The sequence below is a fragment of the Mus musculus genome, chromosome 6 (assembly GCF_000001635.26).
Source record: "Mus musculus strain C57BL/6J chromosome 6, GRCm38.p6 C57BL/6J".
In the NCBI taxonomy this organism is placed as follows: domain Eukaryota; kingdom Metazoa; phylum Chordata; class Mammalia; order Rodentia; family Muridae; genus Mus; species Mus musculus.
In genome coordinates this window covers 41,433,875-41,449,728 of record NC_000072.6, presented here as the reverse complement: position 1 = coordinate 41,449,728, position 15,854 = coordinate 41,433,875, and the positions used below count along the sequence as shown (strand labels likewise).

The window sequence follows — 15,854 nt, the reverse complement described above, 5'->3', positions numbered from 1 at the left end:
TCAGCAAAAGTGTACACATGGCTCCTGCTGCATATTTAGCAGAGGATGGCCTTGTCATGCATCAATGGAAGGAAAGGTTCTTGGTCCTAGGAAGGCTTCATAGATACCCCAGTGTAGGGGAATCAAAGGCAGAGAGGTAGGAGTGGGTGGGTGGGTGGAAGAACAACCTTATAGAAGCAGGGGGAGGGAGGATGTGATAGGGTGTTTCTGGGCGGGAGAGAGACCAAGAAAGGGATAACATTTGAAATAAAATAAAGTAAATATCCAATAAAAATAAAACACTAGAAATTTGAAAATAAAAAATCAGTCATTTCATTACTATCTTCATATAGCTGAATTATAATATTAGCTTTTCTTTTTTTTATATTTTATGTTTTTTATTACATATTTTCCTCAATTACATTTCCAAAAGTCCCCCATACCTCCCCCCCCACTTCCCTACCCACTCATTCCCATTATTTTTGGCCCTGGTGTTCCCCTGTACTGGGGCATATACAGTTTGCTTGTCCAATGGGCCTCTCTTTCCAGTGATGGCCGACTAGGCCATCTTTTGATACATATGCAGCTATAGTCAAGAGCTCCGGGGTACTGGTTAGTTCATAATATTGTTCCACCTATATTAGGTTTTCTATGGGCCTATAAATTATCTAGCCTCAATTCTTGTAGAGTCTAGTAGTGTGAAGTATGGGTTTCTCCTCATGGAGTGAACTAGCCATGATCTCCAAGGAAACATACCTGATGGATTGAATAAATACAAATTAAGAGGAATTTTTTGAGTGGCTTACAGTCTGTGTTCCTGGTAATCCAACAATGGCTCTCCTAAAACACAATGGCCAAGAATCTTGTATTGTTTAGTCTATGAGTCTTGCTGTTACATTTTGAATTATAAATTCATCCTAGAGGATTCTGGGAGTGCTGCTGATTTTACATCTAGTTGGATTCTCAAGAAATAGGTTACAATACCAGCAAATCAATCTCTCTGGATATTTTAGGATAGGCAAACTTGCCAGTGAGTGAGTGAAAGGAGGCAAAATGCAAAAGCCTACTTCTTCCACGTTTTAAAAAGTAGTCTGCTACTACTCTTTGTGGCCCAGATCTGAGGTTAGTTTTCTAAAATATCCACTCAAGAAAATCATTTGGGGCTGGTGAGATGGCTCAGCTCTTAAGAGCACCAATGCTCTTCCAAAGGTCCGGAGTTCAAATCCCAGCAACCACATGGTAGCTCACAACTATTTGTAACAAAATCTGATACCCTCTTCTGGAATGTCTGAAGACAGCTACAGTGTACTCACATAGAATAAATAACTAAATCTTAAAAAAAAAAAAGAAAATCACTCAGTGGCATACCCAGCCATGAACAAATTTTCAGTTTCACCTAAATGACCTAGGAACCCAAATGATTAGTTTTCATATGACTTCATATTAGAACAAAACCCCTGAATTAATACAATCAACATATGGAACTACTAGGGACATGAAAATTGAAAGTATGTCCACATGCAATGTGAAGAACAGAAAACAGGGTACAAAGAGTCAAATCCCCTGATTATGTATGGCCAGCTTTGCTATTACAGACTTTGACTAAATTATCATTTTCCTGGAATAGAGATCCAAAGAACTTTTCACTACACAGAATGAATTATTGCATTTCTTATTAAAAAATACACTTTATTGGAAAATATGAAAGTGTGATATGAAAGAAATCTTATGTAGAAGAAGAATAATGAGATAGGAGTTGAGATTTAAAAAGACATGCCTTAGGATTACAAAATGAGAGTATAGAATATTAACAGACACATGAGAAGAGGTATGGATGACTAAGAGATGGTCTGAGAAACTTTGAGTATACTTTAAATATGAAAAATCCCACATTGGTCGTTTTCATATTTAAACATCCTTCTATACATGGATAGCCACATTTACCCATTGTGGCAAGAATTGGTGCACTATTAGAGACATGAAAAATTCCACTTTCATATTCTTCCAGGAAGAGAAATGCCCGAAGGAAAATGGATGTGTAATTTGTCCCACTGGGACCTCTGGTTTGATTGTGAGTGTGAATTCAGCTGTCACCTGCACCCACTCCCACATGCTCCAATAATTTCCATATCTTCCTATGGCCTTGAGGCAGCATGCCAGTTTTAGATAATTTCTCAGGTAAAGAGGAACCCATCAAAAATCAATCCTTTCTGAACCTCACACTAACACGATTGTGAAAAATGAAAGTATGTGAACCATCTGAAAAACCTGACAGAGATGACAATATGACAGACCTTCCATTTAGGAATGATCCCAGGAGCAAGTAAATGGAAAACACCATGGAAAAATGGCAACTCTGAGCGGCTGTTCAGAGATGTGAAGCTCACATAGTCATGCCAGTAATATGACCATCAAGTGTCCCATGAGGCCCATTTTCTTTTTGCAGTTTCTTCTGATTTCCAATTTCTTCAGCCTCCAATCAGTTTGCCTCCCCAATTGCCACAATTTTATCTAAACTTCTCTCGTTAACAGACAGCTCCAGAACCATCACAATTTTTCAAGGAACTCAAAGATGATCTCATCTCCAATGCACCTTTTCCTATATCTGGGGCCAATGGAGATAAAAGCATCAGATAGAAATGATTCTCCAATTGAGTGTTATAAATAGGCACAACTGACCCTCAGGCAGGTACTGCCCTTCTAGATGGTTTGTGCTATATTAAAATGGAACCTGAACCTTAGGGATGATTTAAATGAAAAAAACAAAAAGCCAGGATTTCATACAAGAAGATTCACCACTGATGAATATCCCTAATTTTTCCTTTTTTTACAAGTACCCGATTTTTGTTCAGAAGTGAGATTAAACATGAAACTCAAGAAGAATGAAGACTGAAGTGTGGACACTAGAATACAGGATAGTTATTTTTAATAAAAGCACACTGATCATATTCGATACTTCTTAAGATTATTATGGTATATGCAGTATTTAGTTTGTATCCTCTCAAAGTTACTGGCTATCCATCATGTAACCTGAGAATGAGAGTCAAATATCCTATAATGGATGCAGAGCTTGACCTTTGTATTCATTTAATTCTCTCCTATACAACAAAGCAACGTATTTCCTCTTTCAGTTTTAGACATTCTCTGCCATCCATGTTTGAACCCCAAGAGACTGCTTAGAAAGCATAAAATTATAAAGCCCACAAATTTTAGGAACTCTATACCTCCTTACTTAGCATCATCGAGGTTTCAGTGCTGGTCCTTTGAGCTCCTCAATTTCTACATTTTATTAAATAGAGTGGCTAAGATCTGAGTAAAAATTCCAGGAATGACTGATAGAATTTTTTGTTGGTGTTGTTCAAAGAGCCCTCAATAGCTACCAGAATTGGGCATTCTTCACAATTACTATTTTCTTCAAAGTTACTAAAAGCAATTTTCACCCATCATTCTCATTTCTCATTCTAGCATCCTTTCAAGAATCAGCTGTCCTCCCTCCCACCTTCCCTGAGAAGAAAACTTTTCTAGACACCTGAAATCCAAAAAGAAGTGATAGGAGAAGGAAAATACAGCTGTGTTTGTTCAGAAAATATCAATGATATCCCACCCCCACCTTGAGAGGCAGAGTTCTCCCTCCTTGAGGATATAAAGGTCTGCTCCCCTCAGTGTTCATTACCTTCTTCCACCATGAATGCATTCCTGATCCTGGCCCTGGTGGGAGCTGCTGGTGAGTTTCGTGCTTTCTATGGTCCAGTTTTTCTAATTAATTAGAAAACATGGGTTCCTCCTTCACAATTGTCTCTGCTACCTTAGCTCTCTCTGATGTTCATATTTCTTATCCAGCATCCTATTTTCCACTTTTATAATCTCTCAAATTTTATGTTACACCAGTTTCTGTCAACACACTATAACATGTCAATGTTGAATTAAGGGCTAAATGTTGATTAGAGGCTGAAATGGAGGCCAGAAGGCAATTTCATCAGCAGCAACCAATCTGGGATTCCAAAAGCATTGTTATTGATGAATTGTAGAGAGAAGCAAGCAATGGTGTGGACAACTACAATGTGATTAGATCCCACTTAATGCATTCTTTTGTCAATTCTTTTATTTTTCCTGAAACTCTGAAGAGTGGTGGGCCCACTAGAATCCCATTACTTGTCCTCTATTCCTTTTCTCAGGCATACATCAAATCCTATTTTGCCTACTGAGGATGCTGTTCTACTCAAAAAATAATACTGAAAAAGTAGAAGGGTGATATGGAATTGAGCAATCTACCCTTCAACATCTTGATGAATTTGATTCTCCTTTATATCTCCACTCTAGTTGCCTTCCCCGTGGATGATGATGACAAGATCGTTGGAGGATACACCTGCCAAGAGAATTCTGTTCCCTACCAGGTGTCCCTGAACTCTGGCTACCACTTCTGTGGAGGCTCCCTCATCAATGACCAGTGGGTGGTGTCTGCAGCTCACTGCTACAAAACGTGAGTGATGGTTACCTGAGAACAGTGCCACTAGACTGGGACATCATTATACCAGACATCTGTGTGGGCATGTGGTAAAGCTGGAGGGGGAAGTGAATCACATGAAGGAGAGAAGGTTCTGAGAGAAGCTTATGTTCACAGCCTTTGATTGAACAGTGACAAATGATAGGAGGTTTCACCATCAAACACGCACAGGCACACACACCAAACAAACAAATGAAATAGAAAGAAAAGGATACCTTGAATGAAATCAAGGGTAATTTTCTCCATATATAAACAAATGGGAGGCTGGCAAAGATGTTCACAACTAGTACTTGTTTCTTTTCTTGTTTGTTCATTTGTTTTTTGGAGACATAATTTCTTTTTGTAGCCCTGCCTGTTCTGGAACTCACTCTGTAGACCAGGCTGTCCTGGAACTCAGAAATCTGCCTGCTTCTGCCTCCCAAGTGCTGAGATTAAAGGTGTGCTTCACCACTGCCCACCATACCTGTTTCTTATAGCAATCAATTGCATCAGAGTTTTCAAATTATAGCTGAAGATAGCTTTATCCTTTATTTTCTTCACCTGTTGTTTTTATATTCTATTATGGGATGAGTAATAATGTCTCCCAAATGGTCTCTCAGACTGTGCATGGTTGAAAAATATTAAAAAAAATTATTAAGACATGGACTGTTCAGTCCTAGATTCTTGATTGTGAGTCATTAGGTTTGAAGTTGTGATCAAGAGAATGAGCCTCTCACATGGTCTCATTTTTTTTTCCCACATGGTCTCATATGTGTGAACTCTTGTACCTTGTTTTTGAAATTTAAATGTTTTTGTTTTTGAAATAAGTTCACATATTGACCCTTGTTTTTGAAATTTAACAGTGCAGCTCTCATTTCCAAAACAAATGAGCATTAAAACCTGTTTTTAAATAAAAATCTCAATTGTTTAACTTTACCAAAGAAGTCTCTGGAGCCAGATGCTGGCATGAAAGCCTGACATATCAGAGAGGAAGAAAAAGCACCCAGCTGACCTTGCTTCACAATCAACATCTCTAAAGAAGTTCTCATTCTAAATACCATCTCAAAACCCCTTCAAACTCTAGGTCCCTCCCTTCTACTTCCTGTGTGTATCTCTATTGGTTCTCCTGACTCTGTCTCACTCTCTGCTTTTTTCCCCTTATGATCACTCCCTGTCAACAGGTTGCTTATTCTGCCACTTGACCTATGTTTAACTTTATTTAATTATGATTACAATAAACAGAAAACTCAGAGATTGAAGGTGTGTGTTAGGGATGAGCACGCCATGACTAGAGACAGGTTTTTCCCATGTTTAACCCAATTTCGGGATTCACATTGTGATCAAATACCCTGCAACACATAGATTCTGTGTGTACTGAATAATGAAACAGTGGATGGAAAGAGTTTCAAATAGCCTCTTAGTGTCTTATTCCTATTTGGTGTTAGTACATTAGAATAAAGGGCAGTCTACATGCAATCCTTATCTTGTCACCTGTACACCATCACTCAATCTTTCTTAAAAAAGAATGTAGACTGTGACAAACAAAACTTTCCAGTATCCATATTTTTTCCCCATGGTGAAATTTTCACAGTCACAAAAGAGTTTAGAGGATTGAGAAAATTGTGATGTCTTGAGTCATAGAGAAAAAGATTGTGGCATTTTTCTCTTCCCAACAGCCGCATCCAAGTGAGATTGGGGGAGCACAACATCAACGTCCTGGAGGGCAATGAGCAGTTTGTCAATGCTGCCAAGATCATCAAGCACCCCAACTTCAATAGGAAGACACTGAACAACGACATCATGTTGATCAAGCTCTCTTCCCCTGTGACCCTCAATGCCAGAGTGGCCACTGTGGCTCTGCCCAGCTCCTGTGCACCTGCTGGCACTCAGTGTCTCATCTCTGGCTGGGGCAACACTCTTAGCTTTGGTGGTAAGTAGGACCTATCATGTCACCTACTACCCTTCTCTCTCTTCTCTCTCTCTCTCTCTCTCTCTCTCTCTCTCTCTCTCTCCCTCCCTCCCTCCCTCCCTCCCTTTCTTCCTCCCTCCCTTTCTCCCTCCCTTTCTTTCTCTTTCCTCTCTCTCCCTGTCTCCCCTTGTCTCTCTCCCCCTCTCTCTCTGTATTTTTATATACTCTGTAATCAACTCCTTTCCTGAAATTATGCCCCTGGCTTCTAAATGGTAAATATATTTTAGGTGCACAGTACATTTAGCTCCTGTAAGAGATCCAAGAGAAATTTGCACAACAAATGACCTGATCCAGAGAGTCTGTTCAGGCACATGTAGAATGTACTATTATTTTTTCAAGAAGGATATCAGCAGTGAATATGATTGAATCTCAAAGCCCTTCTTTCTTAGTGGAACTTAAGGTCACAGGAAACAGTCTTGCTTGCCAGCTGGTTCAACATTGGATACAGAAGTCTTCATTCTTTTCCATTCCTCACAGTCAGTGAACCAGACCTGCTCCAGTGCCTGGATGCCCCACTGCTGCCTCAGGCTGACTGTGAAGCCTCCTATCCTGGGAAGATCACTGGTAACATGGTCTGTGCTGGCTTCCTAGAGGGAGGCAAGGATTCCTGCCAGGTGATTGCCACTCTCCACTTATGCAGACCTCAGTTCTGGGAGTTGAGCTTCAAAGCCTAGTGGTGTGAGACAGAAAGTGTGCTGTGGTGTTATGGTGAATGAAGAATAAGGGAATCTCCTTTAGATTTTAACACATTAGTGTGGATAGCAGATGGGCTCTGGAGATAAACAAATGGAAACATGAGAATAAACAGGAATTGAGTTTACTATATGCAATCGTATTACACATGCCCTTACTAATAGACTGTGTTCCTCTTTCTCAGGGTGACTCCGGTGGCCCTGTGGTCTGCAATGGAGAGCTCCAGGGTATAGTCTCCTGGGGCTATGGCTGTGCCCTGCCAGACAATCCTGGTGTGTACACCAAGGTCTGCAACTATGTGGACTGGATTCAGGACACAATTGCTGCCAACTAGAAATTCCCATTCCCTCTGCAGTCACCATACCAATAAAGTGAAATTTTCTTCAGCATATTTGTTTCTGCCTGATATTCTTAGCCCCTTGGCTTTAAGGCTATCTTCCATTTGAGTTCATAAGTATCTTCACTTAAGGTTCTGAAGAGCTTCTTATGTCTCAAAATAAAGTTATGTATAACAGCAGCATGTGAAGAGAGAATACACCAAAGACAACTGTTAAAGTTACCAGCTCTAGCATATTTGCTGAACATCAATGAAGATTGAAGGATTTCTGAATGGATTGGTTTCTTTGTTGGTTTTGTTTGTTTGTTTGTTTTTGGTAGTGGGAATTGTACCTCCCTGTGCAAGGAAGCTAGGACTTAGGAACAAAGGCTCTATGTAGGTAACTGCTCAATTTCTCCAGTTTTCTATGAGTTTTGTGTATTTTTCCTCAGCAATGATGACTTTCTATTGATTCAGAAAGAGTAATGTAGATTCTTGGCAATAGTCTGGGTTCTTTTGTAATTTCCCTGGTTTAAAGAGTGAAAAAAAAAACCACAAATTTGTTTGTTTAGGAAAATGAAGACCATGTATATTCAATCAATATATTTTGTGAAAAACAACTTTTTCAATAACAAAGAGAAAATTGCCCCCAAAGATTTATATATCAGCTAATTTGTTTAGGGCTGTATCCAGATGACTATGGGAATACTTGTTTTAATTTCATTTGAATATATGGGGTATACCATTCTGACAAAAAACAAAACAAAACAAAACAAAACAAAACAAAACAAACAAAACAAACCAATGGAACCAAACCAAACTAAACCAAACTAACCCAACCCAAACCAACCCAGCACAAACCAAACCAATTCAATCAAAATAAGACAGCAACCACAACCACCATAACAAGAACAACAATTAGAAACAACTAGAGAAAGAAAGATTAGCTTTGCTTAGTATTCCGTTTTTTAAGAACCTATTTTTTTAAATTTTTGTTCTTAATGCCTGATCTTTGAAGAAAGAAATTGAAAGAAGGTTTCAGAAAATGACAAGATGCTCTATGCTCATGGATTGGTAGGATTAGCATAGTAAAAGTGGCCATCTTACCAAAATCAACCTACAGAGTCAATGCAATATTCTACCACAGTTCTTTATAGACCTGGAAAGGCTGTACTCAACTTCACATAACTTCATTTCTGTGTGTCTCCCTTTTATACTGTTCATTTGCAATTTTTCAATATTCTATGCCAAAACTTTTATTTACTATATTCTCTTCTTTTGTCATTGTTGGAGTAGCAGTTCACTTTAAGACATTTATATATATTTCTACTTTCATTTCTTTAAATACATTTTCTTATTTTAATTTGGTATTTTTTTCACTTACATTTCCAATGCTATCACAAAAGTCCCCCATACCCTCCCCCCACTCCCCTAACCACCCACTCCCACTTCTTGGCCCTGGCGTTCCCCTGTACTGAGGCATCTATAGTTTTGCAAGACCAATGGGCCTCTCTTTGCACTGATGGCTGACAAGGCCATCTTCTGATACAGATGCAGCTACAGACACGAGCTCAGGAGGTACTGGTTAGTTCATATTGTGGTTCCACCTATAGGGTTGCAGACCCCTTTAGCTCCTTGGGTACTTTCTCTAGCTTCTTCATTGGCGGCCCTGTCATCCATCCAATAGCTGACTGTGAGCATCTACTTCTGTGTTTCCTAGGCCCCTGCATAGCCCCACAGGAGACAACTTTATCAGGGTCCTTTCAGCAAAATATTGCTAGTGTATGCAATGGTGTCAGCTTTTGCAGGCTGATTGTGGGAAGAATCCCCAGGTATGTCATTCTCTAGATGGTCCATCCTTTCGTCTCAGCTCCAAACTTTATCTCTGTAACTCCTTCCATGGGTGTTTTGTTCCCAGTTCTAAGAAGGGCAAAGTGTCCACACTTTGGTCTTCATTCTTCTTGAGTTTCATGTTTTTTGCAAATTGTATTTTATATCTTGGGTATTCTAAGTTTCTCGGCTAATATCCACTTATCAGTGAGTACATATCATGTGAGTTCTTTTGTGATTGGGTTACCTTACTCAGGATGATACCCTCCAGGTCCATCCATTTGCCTAGGACTTTCATAAATTCATTCTTTTTATTTATTTTTATTTTTTATTTTTTTGAATTAATTTTTTTATTAGGTATTTTCCTCATTTACAGTTCCAATGCTATCCCAAAAGTCCGCCATTCCCTCCCCCCACTCCCTTAACCACCCACTCCCACTTTGGACCCTGGCATTCCCCTGTACTGGGGAATATAAAGTTTGCATGTCCAATAGACCCCTCTTTCTACTGATGGCTGTCTAGGCCATATTTTGATACATATGCAGCTAGAGTCAAGAGCTCCAGGGTACTGGTTATTTCATATTGTTGATCCACCTATAGGGTTGCAGATCCCTTTAGCTCCTTGGGTACTTCCTCTAGCTCCTCCATTGGGGGCCCTGTGATCCATCCACTAGCTGACTGTGAGCATCCACTTCTGTGTTTGCTAGGCCCCGGCATAGTTTGACAAGAGACATCTATATCAGGGTCCTTTCAGCAAAATCTTGCTAGTGTATGCAATGGTGTCAGCTTTTGGAGGCTGATTATGGGATGGATCCCTGGATATAGCTGTCTCTAGATGGTCCATCCTTTAGTCTCAGCTCCAAACTTTGTCTCTGTAACTCCTTCCATGGGTGTTTTGTTCCCAATTCTAAGAAGGGGCAAAGTGTCCACACTTTGGTCTTCGTTCTTCTTGAGTTTCATGTTTTTCGAAAATTGTATCTTAAATCTTGGATATTCTAAGTTCCTGGGCTAATATCCACTTATCAGTGAGTATATATCATTTGAGTTCTTTTGTAATTTGGTTAACTCACTCAGGGTGATGCCCTCCAGGTCCAACCATTTACTTAGGAATTTCATAAATTCATTCTTTTTAATAGCTGAGTAGCACTCAATTGTGTAAATGTACTACATTTTTTTTATCCATTCCTCTGTTAAGGGGCATCTGGGTTCTTTCCAGTTTCTGGCAATTATAAATAAGTCTGCTATGAACATAGTGGAGCATGTGTCTTTCTTACTAGTTGGAACATCTTCTGGATATATGCCCAGGAGAGGTATTGCGGGCTCCTCCAGTAGTATTATATACAATTTTCTGAAGAACCACCAGACTGATTTCCAGAGTGGTTGTACAAGTTCAGTTAGCAAGAATTTTATTGAGTATTTTTGCATCAATATTCATAAGGGAAATTGGTCTGAAGTTCTCAATCTTTGTTGGGTCTTTTTGTGGTTTAGCTATCAGAGTAATTGTGGCTTCATAGAATGAGTTGGGTAGAGTACCTTCCGTTTCTATTTTGTGGAATAGTTTGTGAAGAACTGGAATTAGATCTTCTTTGAATGTCTGATAGAACTCTGCACTAAACCTGTCTGGTCATGTGCATTTTTTGCTTGGGAGAATATTAATGACTGCTTCTATTTCTTTAAGGGATATAGAACTTTTTAGATCATTAACCTGATCTTGATTTAACTTTGGTACCTGATATCTGTCTAGAAATTTGTCCATTTCATCCAGGTCTTCCAGTTTTGTTGAGTATAGACTTTTGTAGAAGGATCTGATGGTGTTTTGGATTTCTTCAGGATCTGTTGTTATGTCTCCACTTTCATTTCTGATTTTGTTAAATAGGATGCTCTTCCTGTGCACTCTAGTGGGTCTGGCTAAGGGTTTATCTATCTTGTTGATTTTCTCAAAAAACCAGCTCCTTGTTTGGTTGATTCTTTGAATAGTTCTTCTTGTTTCGATTTGGTTGATTTCGCCCCTGTGTTTGATTATTTCCTGTCATCTAGTCCTCTTGGGTGAATTTGCTTCCCATTCTAGGGCTTTTAGGTGTGCTATCAAGTTGCTAGTGTGTGCTCTCTCTATTTTCTAGTTTCTTTTTGGAGGCACTCAGTGCTATGAGTTTTCCTCTTAGAAGTGCTTTCATTTTGTCCCATAAGTTTGGGTATGTTGTGGCTTCATTTTCATCAAACACTAAAAAGTCCATAATTTCTTTCTTTATTCCTTCCTTGACAAAGGTATCATTGAGAAGAGTGTTGTTCAGTTTACACATGAATGTTGGCTTTCTATTATTTAGGTAATTATTAGTCCTTAGTCCATGGTGATCTGATAGGATGCATGGGACAATTTCAATATTTTTGTATCTGTTGAGGCCTGTTTTCTGACCAATTATACGGTCAATTTTGGAGAAGGTACCATGAGGTGCTGAGAAGAAGGTATATCCTTTTGTTTTAGGATAAAATGTTCTGTAGATATCTGTTAAATCTATTTGTTTCATAACTTCTGTTAGTTTCACTGTGTCCCTGTTTAGTTTCTGTTTCCATGATCTGTCCCTTGATGAAAGTGGTGTGTTGAAGTCTCCCACTATTATTGTGTGAGGTACAATGTGTGTTTGATCTTTACTATAGTCTCTTTAATGAATGTGGCTGCCCTTGCATTTGGAGCATAGAGATTTAGAAGTTAGAGTTCCTCTTGGAAGATTTTACCTTTGATGAATATGAAGTGCCCCTCCTTGTCTTTTTTGATATCTTTGGGTTGGAAGTTGATTTTTTTATTTTATTTTATTTTTATTAGGTATTTTCCTTGTTTACATTTTCAATGCTATCCCAGAGGTCCCTCACACCCACCTCCCCAATCCCCTACCCACCCACTCCCCCTTTTTGGCCCTGGCGTTCCCCTGTACTTGGACATATAAAGTTTACAAGTTCAATGGGCCTCTCTTTGCAGTGATGGCCAACTAGGCAATCTTTTGATACATATGCAGCTAAAGCAAGAGCTCCCTCGTACTGGTTAGTTCATATTGTTGTTCCACCTAGAGGGTTGCAGTTCCCTTTAGCTCCTTGGGTAATTTCTCTAGCTCCTCCATTGGGGGCCCTGTGACCCATCCAATAGCTGACTGTGATCATCCACTTCTGTGTTTGCTAGGCCCCAGCATAGTCTCACAAGAGAGAGCTATATCTGGGTCCTTTCAGCAAAATCTTGCTAGTGTATGCAATGGTGTCAGCATTTGGAAGCTGATTATGGGATGGATCCCTGCATATGGCAGTCACTAGATGGTCCATCCTTTCTTCACAGCTCCAAATTTTGTCTCTGTAACTCCTTCTATGGGTATTTTGTTCCCATTTCTAAGAAAGGGTAAAGTGTCCACACTTTGGTCTTTGTTCTTCTTGAATTTCATGCGTTTGGCAAGTTGTATCTTATATCTTGGGTATCCTAAGTTTCTGGGCTAATATCCACTTATCAGTGAGAACATATTGTGTGAGTTCTTTTGTGATTGGGTTACTTCACTCAGGATGATACCCTCCAGGTCCATCCATTTGCCTAGGAATTTCATAAATTTATTTTTTTTAATAGCTGAGTAGTATTCCATTGTGTAAATGTACCACATTTTCTGTATCCATTCCTCTGTTGAGGGGCATCTGGGTTCTTTCCAGCTTCTGGCTATTATAAACAAGGCTGCTATGAACATAGTAGAGCAAGTGTTCTTCTTACTGGTTGGGACATCTTCTGGATATATGCCCAGGAGAGGTATTGCTGGATCCTCCGGTAGTACTATGTCCAATTTTCTGAGGAACTGCCAGACTGATTTCCAGAGTGGTTGTACAAGCTTGCAATCCCACCAACAATGGAGGAGTGTTCCCCTTTCTCTACATCCTCGCCAGCATCTGCTGTCACCTGAGTTTTTGATCTTAGCCATTCTGACTGGAGTGAAGTGGAATCTCAGGGTTGTTTTGATTTGCTTTTCCCTGATGATTAAGGATGTTGAACATTTTTTCAGGTGCTTCTCTGTCATTTGGTATTCCTCAGGTGAGAAATCTTTGTTCAGCTCTGAGCCCCATTTTTTAATGGGGTTATTTGATTTTCTGGAGTCCACCTTTTTGAGTTCTTTATATATATTGGATATTAGTCCCCTATCTGATTTGGGATAGGTAAAGATCCTTTCCCAATCTGTTGGTGGCCTTTTTGTCTTATTGAGGGTGTCTTTTGCTTTGCAGAAGCTTTGCAATTTTATGAGGTCCAATTTATCGATTCTTGATCTTTTTTTTTTTAATTATTTTCCTCATTTCCATTTTCAATGCTATCCCAAAGGTCCCCCATACCCACCCCCCAAATCCCCTACCCACCCACTCCCCCTTTTAGGCTCTGGCGTTCCCCTGTACTGGGGCATATAAAGTTTTCAAGTCCAATGGGCCTCTCTTTGCAGTGATGACCGACTAGGTAATCTTTTGATACATATTCAGCTAAAGACAAGAGCTCCCAGGTACTGGTTAGTTCATATTGTTGTTCCACCTATAGGGTTGCAGTTCCCTTTAGCTCCTTGGGTAATTTCTCTAGCTCCTCCATTAGGGGCCCTGTGACCCATCCAATAGCTGACTGTGATCATCCACTTCTGTGTTTGCTAGGCCCCGGCATAGTCTCACAAGAGAGAGCTATATCTGGGTCCTTTCAGCGAAATCTAGCTAGTGTATGCAATGGTGTCAGCATTTGGAAGTTGATTATGGGATGGATCCCTAGATAAGGCAGTCTCTAGATGGTCCATCCTTTCGTCACAGCTCCAAACTTTGTCTCTGTAACTCCTTCCATGGGTGTTTTGTTCCTAATTCTTTTTTTTAATTAGGTATTTTCCTCATTTACATTTTCAATGCTATCCCAAAGGTCCCCCATACCCACCCCCACAATCCACTACCAACCCACGCCCCCTTTTTGGCCCTGGCATTCCCCTGTACTGGGATATTTAAAGTTTGCAAGACCAATGGGCCTCTCTTTGCAGTGATGGCCGACTAGGCCATCTTTTGATACATATGTAGCTAAAGACAAGAGCTCCTGGGTACTGGTTAGTTCATATTGTTGTTCCACCTATAGGGTTGCAGTTCCCTATAGCTTCTTGGGTAATTTCTCTAGCTCCTCCATTAGGGGCCATGTGACCCATCCAATAGCTGACTGTGATCATCCACTTCTGTGTTTGCTAGGCCCCACCATAGTCTCACAAGAGAGAGCTATAACTGGGTCCTTTCAGCGAAATCTTGCTAGTGTATGCAATGGTGTCAGCATTTGGAAGCTGATTATGGGATGGATCCCTGCATATGGCAGTCACTAGATGGTCCATCCTTTCGTCACAGCTCCAAATTTTGTCTCTGTAACTCCTTCTATGGGTGTTTTGTTCCCATTTCTAAGAAAGGGTAAAGTGTCCACACTTTGGTCTTCGTGCTTCTGAATTTCAGGCGTTTGGCAAGTTGTATCTTATATCCTGGGTATCCTAAGTTTCTGGGCTAATATCCACTTATCAGTGAGAACATATTGTGTGAGTTCCTTTGTGATTGGGTTACTTCACTCAGGATGATACCCTCCAGGTCCATCCATTTGCCTAGGAATTTCATAAATTTATTTTTTTTAATAGCTGAGTAGTATTCCATTGTGTAAATGTACCACATTTTCTGTATCCATTCCTCTGTTGAGGGGCATCTGGGTTCTTTCCAGCTTCTGGCTATTATAAACAAGGCTGCTATGAACATAGTGGAGCAAGTGTTCTTCTTACTGGTTGGGACATCTTCTGGATATATGCCCAGGAGAGGTATTGCTGGATCCTCCGGTAGTACTATGTCCAATTTTCTGAGGAACCGCCAGACTGATTTCCAGAGTGGTTGTACAAGCTTGCAATCCCACCAACAATGGAGGAGTGTTCCCCTTTCTCTACATCCTCGCCAGCATCTGCTGTCACCTGAGTTTTTGATCTTAGCCATTCTGATTGGAGTGAAGTGGAATCTCAGGGTTGTTTTGATTTGCTTTTCCCTGATGATTAAGGATGTTGAACATTTTTTCAGGTGCTTCTCTGTCATTTGGTATTCCTCAGGTGAGAAATCTTTGTTCAGATCTGAGCACCATTTTTTAATGGGGTTATTTGATTTTCTGGAGTCCACCTTCTTGAGTTCTTTATATATATTGGATATTAGTCCCCTATCTGATTTGGGATAGGTAAAGATCCTTTCCCAATCTGTTGGTGGCCTTTTTGTCTTATTGACGGTGTCTTTTGCTTTGCAGAACCTTTGCAATTTTATGAGGTCCAATTTATCGATTCTTGATCTTTTTTTTTAATTATTTTCCTCATTTCCATTTTCAATGCTATCCCAAAGGTCCCCCATACCGACCCCCATATCCCCTACCCACCCACTCCCCCTTTTTGGCTCTGGCGTTCCCCTGTACTGGGGCATATAAAGTTTTCAAGTCCAATGGGCCTCTCTTTGCAGTGATGACCGACTAGGCAATCTTTTGATACATATTCAGCTAAAGACAAGAGCTCCCAGGTACTGGTTAATTCATATTGTTGTTCCACCTATAG

The 15,854-nt window shown here is 40.0% G+C and overlaps 1 protein-coding gene and 1 further gene across 1 annotated transcript; one reads left to right on the top strand and one right to left on the bottom strand.

The window, feature by feature from the left end:
* The window catches only part of Tcrb (T cell receptor beta chain), a 667,076-nt gene that overhangs the window by 108,643 nt on the left and 542,579 nt on the right, over positions 1–15,854 (bottom strand).
* Gm10334 (predicted gene 10334) lies at positions 3,632–7,515 on the top strand. The gene is made up of 5 exons (NM_001103153.1): positions 3,632–3,703; positions 4,300–4,459; positions 6,139–6,392; positions 6,909–7,045; positions 7,309–7,515. Exons 1-5 carry the CDS (start codon positions 3,664–3,666, stop codon positions 7,456–7,458), a joined length of 741 nt encoding a protein of 246 aa, NP_001096623.1. The 5' UTR covers positions 3,632–3,663; the 3' UTR covers positions 7,459–7,515.